General features: G+C 38.8%; 1 protein-coding gene across 1 annotated transcript; it reads left to right on the top strand.

The window, feature by feature from the left end:
* Positions 1-2,810: 2,810 nt before the first annotated feature.
* Positions 2,811-8,589, top strand: LOC147857630 (gibberellin 2-beta-dioxygenase 5-like). The gene is made up of 3 exons (XM_087326859.1): positions 2,811-3,474; positions 4,665-5,013; positions 8,023-8,589. The coding sequence occupies exons 1-3, from the start codon at positions 2,876-2,878 to the stop codon at positions 8,248-8,250; spliced, it is 1,176 nt and encodes a 391-aa protein (XP_087182985.1). The 5' UTR covers positions 2,811-2,875; the 3' UTR covers positions 8,251-8,589.
* Positions 8,590-9,890: the final 1,301 nt, after the last annotated feature.

Below are 9,890 nucleotides of genomic sequence, written 5' to 3'. Positions count from 1 at the left end.
CACATCAAACAGTGTGGTGTTTTGGCTTATGAAATGAGTCTTAGGCTCTAAAGCCATCCCTATTTTTGTTCGATATGTCGAGTTGCTATAATCCTTAAAGTCCCATTAAACTACATTATATGAGAAAATGATGCATATGAAAATCCCGTTAAACAACACCATATGACAAAAATTATACATACGAAAGTCATATTAAATTCCACCATAAGATAAAAGGATGCGTGTGAAAATCCCCTTAAATCGTGTCATGCGAGAAAATGATTCATAGCGTATGCAAGAAAATGAAATTACATGGATGAAAACGAAATTGATTACCGAATAAAGTGATTGACTTGACTAAGTAATTGGCTACACAATACAACCTCTATAATTTATCATAGGAACATATTCCTTGTCTAAAAGTTGAATATGTGTGGCATGCCTATGTGGATGAGACCGGTCGTCTTCATTAACATGAGATATGTGTGTGCTTATCAAGTGGTGTAGGAACTATTTTCATCTCAACCATCTTGCTAGTGTGAGGAGCTAGTCTCTCCCTTTATTTTTCCCATTATTGGTATGTCGTTGTGGAGGTCGTCGGGTTACATGATTGTTTATAAAGTCGTACCAATGACATTTTTCCTATGGACAAAGGGATAAGCTATTGGAAATACACGGAAGTTAAAATTGAGTGTATGCTTTGTTCAACTTTATCTTTATGGCTTAAAGAATTGAGTTAACACGGTATCTCTTTGGCCGGTGTGGAAGTTTGGGAGAAACATGAGTTCGTTGAAAATGAAAATTGAAAGAAGTGTGTCAATGGCCAATAGTCTGACCCAATTATTGAGATTCAAAGAACAAATTGTACATGGCATTTCAATAATTTAGAACACATAATGCTCCTCCTATTCGCACTGAAAGCTTCAACAAGTCAAGCTTATCATTTATGACAGGTTAAAATTTTAGGCGAAGAAGGAATTATGGGCAAATAAATAATATTATAGAAGGTATATTTAGAGTGATTGCGTCGTTCGATGGACCCGACGATCATGTGGGAAAACGGCACAAAGAAAGTGAAGTATATATAGATATATTTGGAGTTTGAATGGTGAAAAGGGCACAAAGAAAGTGAGGTTGAGAGGAGCAAGGACATACATATTTATTTATGACAAAGAGCATTTCTCGTTGCCTAGAGGGAAGACACACACACACACACACACACACACACATGTTGATTCATGTTTCCTTAGTGTAGATTGTGAGGAGTGAGACATACATTAATTATTATTTGAATGTACATTCCCTAGATGGCATGGACATGCACACGATGATGACTTTGAATCTTCAGATTATTGCAACATTTGACACTAAACCTACTACCCCTCTAGTACACTTGTTAGCCATTCATATTCATGTCCTCTCCGTGAAAGCAGCTCGGCGCATCCTTATCTCTCATACATAACACGTATGTATACACTTGGATGCACAAACATATTCTCTTTTGTGAGATAAAGGCAATATTAACATAATGTAGGCAAAGTGTCATTACCACGAGCCCTTTCCCTTATTATTGCATCAGGTGAATAATGTAATAATAAGCATTGAGTATGGACATGATGATTGTTTATTTGAAAGTTAAGAAGAGTCATTTTCGCGTCGAGGGATGACAGGGAAGGGAAATGGATATCTTTCTCGCATGTGGTGATCGAATCGTGCGAATCATCAAGATGTTTTGCATTTTTTTATGATAGGAAAAATCTTTCTCTCTCTCTCTCTTCTCTCCTTCTCTCTCTCCCATACACACACACATTCCTATGCCAATATATCTCTCATACCCATGACATTCTTTGAGTGGTACAATGATACAAGGCTGACAAAATGGAAAAGATGAGTGAACTAGTGTGAATATAAGAACGAGATGGCATGGGGGGTGGCATGGGAGGGAGGGGGAGGATTCCATAATTTTGATTTTAAATCATACAAATGTTCTCTAGCTTTTTAGTGTATGTGTGTGTGTGTGTGTGTGTGTGTATGTGTATGTTGTGGGTCTACCTATTACATCTACACACTCTAAAAGGTGTGCTACAGGGGTGATTAAAAATTGTGGTCATCCGATTTGAAGAAGTGTAAACCGAGGAAAAGAAGAAAACAAACGGATGTTATCGTTTCGAACAGAGGCCAACCAGATCTCTATATAAGCTCTAAGGAGGGGCACGACATCGTCCACTCTCCAAGAAAGAAGTGCCATCATTTTGTTTTGCCTTTGTATGTCATTTATTACACCTCTTTGGATAAACCTCATATTTTGCTTAACCCTCAATAATCCTTAGAAGACTTGTGCTTGCATAGAGACATCCCTCCCTTCTTCTCTTCTTTAGGGGGGGGGGTGCGGCCAACCAAAACCTCGATTAGCATCGGGATTAACCTTGGTCAATCCCATTAATCCTTCCTTGCTCAAAAGCATTGACACTAGGCCTTAATCCTAATTAACATTAGGATTAATCCTAATTATTATAGTTCCTTTGGAGGTAAGCATAATTATAGTTTCAAGTGAAATATAGTGGACACTATTGGACCTTAATCCAAAATCAACATTAGGATTAATCCTTGCTTAGTGTTGACCTCTAATCATTCTTTTAAGGCTATAAAAACATCATCTACATACATATACATATATATAGTATTTTTGACCTTAAGTCTATAAAAACATCACAAGAGTATTTGATCTATTTTTAGATCTCATCTTTCACCTCACTCACACACACAAACCTCTCCCTCCCTCCCTCCCTCCCTCCCTCCCTATCTCTCTCTCTCTCTCTCTCATACACACACACACACGCACGCACGCACGCACACACACACACACACATACACATATACACACACACATCCATCGATGGCTAGTGTTGGGGTGAAAGACAATTTCCGGCCGGCCATTACGGAGAGCGGGGTGGTGTCGGCGGCGGCCATGGCAGCGGCGGCAGCGGCGGCCTTGCAACGGCAGCAACCGAAGCTGAAGCCGAAAGGCGTGCCGCCGTGCATCTTCAACCTCAAGGACTACGAGTGGGCGGAGAAGGAGCGGCCATTGATCGCGCACGACCAATTCGAGAACGCGAAGCTCATCCCGGTCATCGATATGGGGGGTACGATGGATGGTGCGGGGGGAGGTACGATCTCCGGACAAATGGCGGTGGCAGCCAAGGAGTGGGGGTTCTTCCAGGTGGTGGGGCACGGGGTGCCGGAGGAGCTGCTCCGGCGGATGGAGGGACACGCGCGCGCCTTCTTCGAGCTGGAGTTCGAGCAGAAGAAACGCATCCTGCGGGACGGATCTTCGATGAAGCCCATGGGATATGCGTGCGGCGGCTGGGGTACCAATCTCAAGAGGGATTTGCCATGGATGGAGTCCCTCCAGCTCCCTTGCTCCTCCGCAGACATGGAGCCTTTCGCCAATCAGCTCTGGCTCGATCGCAACTGCCACTCCGCCGCCGAATTCAGGTTTTGAACTTTCCCCCAATTATCTCACCAATTATTCATCATGATTTCTGTATATTCTAATTCTGTCACGCCCTCGCCCTCGCCCTCGCCCCTCGCCTCATCGCCTTAATCAGGCTTCCACATTTTGGCTTAAATTTTGCTTTCTTACACAATGCTGGCCCATCCATCCTTTCTTAATCCCCCGACTTGCAATTTTTAGTTCCCGATCTCTTCATCCACACATCCGATTCTTAATATCTCCCTTAGGTATCGCCTCATCTCTGCTTAATCACGCCGCCCTAGGCTGATTAATAATTGCCCCTCTTAATCATGCTGCACGATTTCGTAAACACGGCTAAGTGTTAATTCGCAATGCCTGAATCAGTCGCTTTATACTGCTCTGCTAGACTCCTCGTGGCTTATAGTTGTGCTTTAATCAGCTTCGGATCTCCTAATCACAAACAGTTTCCTTCCTATCAATGGCAGCTGCTGGATTTTCCTCCATCAAGGATGCCTAAATCTAGTGCCCACATCATAACACCTAAATCGTGCTCTAATTCAACATCCTATTCCCTAATCTAGTGCCTTAACTATCCCAAATGTAGCGCCACTGCCTCATCCCACCTTGCTTATCCACTAATCACGCACGCACGTTAAATCCCCATCGAATCCAGACCTTAATCCTTCCATGAGCCCGCCTTAAGCAAGTTTAATTCAGGCAATGAAGCTTAATTAGGCCATAATCACGCGATCCCCGTAGGATTAGAAGCCAACAAATTTTCCGAGCGTTGGGCATCACATTCTCGCTCTAGAAAAAGCCACGTGACTGCCGCTGATTGGCCCATTCAGTGGATTTATATATGTATATACTCTTATACATGATACATATACTCATACATGATACATATACATATACACATACTCTTATACACATACATATACATATACATATACATATACATATACATATACATATACACATACATATACATATACATATACATATACATATACATATACATATACATATTCATATTCATATACATATACATATACTCTTATACACGTACACATACATATATACATGTAGGGCAAAATGAAGGCAAGTTTATGTGCTTTGCAAAATGATGGTGTGTGTTCACATGCACATGCTACCTCGTGCCTCTCGTACCATGTGATCTCAATGTTTGCCCATGTGTGTGTGTCTTCAGGAAGGCCGCCAACGAGTTCAGCGATGCGATGAAGGGTGTCGCCCTCCGCATCCTCGACATGCTTCTCGACCGCATCCATTGCAAGGGGGGCACCACCTACCCGCAACGCCCGAGGAGCGAGAACACCATGGTCCAGGACGGTAGAAACTCGGTGATTCGGTTTAACTGCTACCCCCCGTGCCCACAACCGTCCATGACACTTGGTTTGGGCTCGCACTCCGACCCTCATTTGCTCACCGTGTTGCATCAAGACCAGGTCGGCGGCCTCCAAATTTGTAAAGACGGCCAATGGATCACCGTCAAGCCCTCACGTAACTCTCTTGTCATCAATGTTGGCGATGCCCTCCAGGTAAACTTCACACAAAGTTTTTTTTGTAGACATTAATGTAACATATCATTTTGTAAGTGATCGCTCTTTCCCTACCACATCACACACACACTTGATCATTGTCTCCACCCCCGTCATGTACACACAGATGGTTTATACTGGTGCCTCTAGTGGACAATCAAAACCTCAGTAAACTATCGTAAACGTTGATACTGTCTGTCTTTCTCCTGCCGAAGTTGTATATATTGTCACCATTTTTGCATACCCTTATGCACTATAGTAGACCTTCAAGTTGAATCAACACGTATGCCATGGTGCTAATACACTCTCACTTTTTCTCTCTCCAACTTTAAAGGTACCTGGTTTCCAACAATCTCCAAAGTTAGTGTCAGTTTATGTCATGCACTTTGTCATGGAAAGATACACATTTGGCTCATCTTTAGATAGTGACATTTTCTTTCCATCGTTGGTGAAACCTCTTTTAGATGTGCCAACAGACCAAAACAATAATGCAAACCTCTATGTCCCCTCTATTTAGATGTGATCAAATGTACATGTCTCTAGAACTTTATCACCAATCCTAAAGTAGTCTTCTTCTCACAAACTTTCCTTGACATTTACTTTGGTAATACATTTCTTTGATGCCACTTAATGGCTTCTTGCATTGTCACTCCACAATAATTTCCAACCTTCCTAGTTTAGCATAGCATAGACTTCTTTAGCCTTAACTTGTTGGCATAGAGATGGCCAAAACTTGTGTGCCGTCCACATGTGTTTTCGATATTATTTGAATTTGTGAACCTCTTTTAAAGACATTTCATGTTCTTCCTCTCTTTCTACATATATTTAATGGTTGTCTTCAATTTTCTTTTCTCAACAGTCGACACATGTTTGCAAGTGAGCTCGAAAAAGTTCCTTGGGCTCAAATACTTCTATTTATCATTCAACATTTTCGTCTGATGATTTATAGACGTTCTCAAAAGCATTATCACTTTCACTATTATCATTTCCGTTTCAAGCGCCAATGATTAGGAGTCATTGTCTCATCGTGGAAACTAGACAAACCCATCCTTGTAGAATAGCCCGTAATCATGGATACGTAGATACCTAGGTGCAAAGAACACAAGCTTTGCATATCGTCATTTCTATATATGTTCTTGGATATTTCTTTACCGTTGGGGTGTAGAGTATGGCGTCTAGACTTGCTGCACTCTTGACCAATGTGTGCTGTTAATCACACTTTTTGTACTGGTTTCATGAAATGAAACAAATTACCCTACCAATTATACTACCCAAACTTTAGGTTCCATTCTAAACATAGTGCTCATTCCAGAGAACAAATCTTTGTTAATTTAGTCAACCGTTATGAGTAGTTGTATTATAAATATTCATTTGATAACGGAAAAGAATGTTTTATACACGAGGCACCTATTTTTAATTAATTGTTAAGATGTGTTTTCAAATGAACTTTTCACAAAAAATTCATATAAACATCCAATCATTAACATCTAAATTTACAAAAACTACCAAAGAGGTAGATGCATGAACAATCACTTCACAACCCTATGCATTAAGACTAGTTTGGTTCATAATCTCCAAAGAAGAAGAAAGTCCACCAACAACGTCGGTATGTGAGTTGTCAAAAATGGAATAGGCATGCAAATCATTTGGAAATTTCTTTTTTAGGAGGATGCCAACAATAAAGGTTGCATCACGTGACAATTTGGATGTAAGGTCACATGGTGCCACAATTAATTTACACTGTATAATAGAGTAGTCTCATTGAAAGGGTAGATGATGTCCCTCGGCAATTTGAGCAACCATATTTTGTTAAAGCCATTAGTTTTACAACTTGCACTCTAGTCCTTATTTCATGACGTTAAAAAAAATACCCAAGAGCCACTGACCTTAGTTACAATGTTTTTTATATTAATCTCTTCGGGCAAAAGTAAGCTAATTCAGAAATCTAAACCATTTCTATTAATCATTCAAAATAGATTGTAACAAAAAGAAGAAGATTTGGAGATAGTGGAATGTGCCCTAGTGAGAAGCAATTATGATAAACTTTAGTATTATATACATAGTGTGAATATTTAAGATTATGCTACACATATTATCTTGCTTGAACACACACAATCAAACACATGCAATTTCAACTCTTAAAACTAGAACATGTCATGAGTCGTAACTACAATTGCCAAGTCATTCATATAAAAAGGAATATGCATACAAAGACCTTTATTTTCTAAATATGACACAAATATAATGAGTCTCTTGTTGCTTTCACTCCATATAGATTTATGTGTCCCCGTACTCATTATATTTTTCTATATGGAAATCCATATGGATATATGAGCATAACCTCTGATGTCATATAACATTACCTCTTCCATAGACCCTATCTTTATTTTTTGTAGGATTTCACACGTAGATAATGGCATTCTCTCTTCAATGAAATAGTATGAACATTTGACTTTTATAGTAAAGGTTGCGAGGTAGGGGGGTCACAATGGCACTCTAAGAAAAAGAACAAGCTTACAAACTTCAAAGATCCAGGGTCCAAGATCCATTACAAGGTCTTTGTCAATAACTATATAAAAGCTTATAGATTTCTTTGAGCGTATTGTTGCCGGTTTTAAGAGATGCTATGAAAGTCAATCGCATCTTCTTATTGGAAAAGTGCGTGTATGCATGTGTTTGGTCCATTACTGTGTAAACAAACAATAACATATGCATACTTTCAACGCATAAAGTTATTTTTTTATTGGGTCAAATGAGGGAATCGATGATGGTTGACAATGAGGCAAGTTAATTCCTGGTTTTCGAACGTGTTGGATATAAATGCGTGCACATATACTGTTCAACACTATGTTTGAGTTGGTTCTTTGATTCTTCATAATATAGTGCTTTTCTCCACGGCACATGAGGTCCTGTTTACTTAGATTCCCATTTTGCTTTACTACTAAAAATATTTTGAAAACCATATACCTCATTAAAAATTTGGTTTTTTTTTCCTTTTTGTGCAACCAGGTGTGGAGTAATGATGCCTACAAAAGCGTGGAGCACAGAGCAGTGTGTAATAGTCTTAGTTCACGATTGTCAATGGCTTTCTTTTTGAATCCAATCGATAAAGCTACCATAAGACCTGGCACAAGGGACCCTCCTCTCTATAGGCCCTTTACATGGGAAGAGTATCGCCAATGCATGTACACCCATCGGCCAAGGGGTAAAAGCAACCTTCTTCGCTTTAGACTCTAATGTACATCCTTTCCAGACAAATAATTCATAGCCCATACATTTCGCGACTCTTACTCTAAAGGTTCCCCCATTTTTGTGAATTTCACAAAGTTCATATTGACAACTTGCAATAACACTATAGCTCAACTTTCATTCCCTTCTAACTTAAAATAACTTGTCAAATACTCTCCCTTTCATTTTAAAACTACTAAGCATACAATCGCAACCGTCTTTTGATGGCATCAAACCCTTCAAAATCATGAAGTTGTACCTATCATCATGCAATCGACACTTTCAAACATACAATTGTAATCTCATTATATAAGAGCAACAAAATTGAAAACTCTAGTCCAAATTCAACATTTTGTATTATCTTTATCGAGCTTGAAAATTTTCACCCGTTTTTACATGCATTTATACATGTGTGCATGTAAATAAGTTATTGTCCCAACCTAGTTTATACATGAAATTCTAGTTTGAAGATGAGTTTTAAAGTAGTGACATATAAAGAAGTCCTTATCGAAATAACATAGTGCAAGCAATACGTGGCTTGTTTTAACATTCTATTCATAAAGTAAGCATTAGGTTGTTTACATTCAAGTTCTTACAAATCTTGTGATGTTCTCCACATTTGGACTGTCAACCTTACCTATACGAATGCCTTTTTAAGTGAAGGCATCTTTATATAGGATAAAATGTTGTTGCTCATGAAAAGGGCCCCCCACCCCCCACCACCATAATGTAAATGTTGCCTTTTTACCATGTACTTATAATGGGGTTGCTTTTGCAACTATTTTTGTCACGTTGATATAAGATTTTAACAGCACTGCATGTAAGAGCATTGCAACCATGTTATGGAAAGCAAATGCAAGGACGAGCTTTCAAATATTGTGAATTGAAGAATAGCCTTAGTTACTTATCTACATTTCAATCTTATAAATGTTTATACAATGTCAAGTCATTTTCCCTCACCAAGATATTACATTTTCTCTACGTGAGCAACATGTATATTTAACAATACACAATCGATAAAGTTAAAGCATTTCTAGTTTAACATCATTAAAATATGGTTCTCTTTACCATGCATTTCCATATCCATATAGATGTGTTTGTATGTGTTATCAATATGTAGATGTACGTATACAATCCAAAATCAATCGACAATCCTCTTGATTTTTAATGTATTTGTTGTATTTGGTTGCATCAAAAGAACAAGATTCCAATTTAGACATCCCATGTTCTTAGACAATTTAAATGCAAGATTTGTTTCAAGAAGACAACCTTATGGGGTAATTTGAGTGTAATGGGTTTTCACATTTGAGAGATTTCATTGATGATTCTAGATTTAACGATGTTCTCATTCTATATATACACCATTAAAGCCAAATTGCTATGCATAATCCACAATAGATTTTTTTTACACCTGATTGTTAACATCCTTGTAAGAATTGTAAAGAATCTAACTCTAGTAGAGTTTAGTATTCAGAACTGTAGTGTGTGTGTGAGAGAGAGAGAGAGAGAGAGAATGTATAAGCAAGAGAAGGAATTACAAAGAATAACCAGAAAAATAAGAAACCACTAGGGGGATGACAACTTATGCACTTAAGAGAGCTATATTAATTATCTAAAGATCACCAACTAAACTAAATGGCCAAAGGAGG

This window comes from Azolla caroliniana, unplaced genomic scaffold (genome assembly GCF_043228905.1).
Source record: "Azolla caroliniana isolate FFs.n. ecotype wild unplaced genomic scaffold, voAzoCaro1.0.p SCAF_11, whole genome shotgun sequence".
NCBI lineage: Eukaryota > Viridiplantae > Streptophyta > Polypodiopsida > Salviniales > Salviniaceae > Azolla > Azolla caroliniana.
This window is presented reverse-complemented; position numbering and strand designations above follow the sequence as displayed.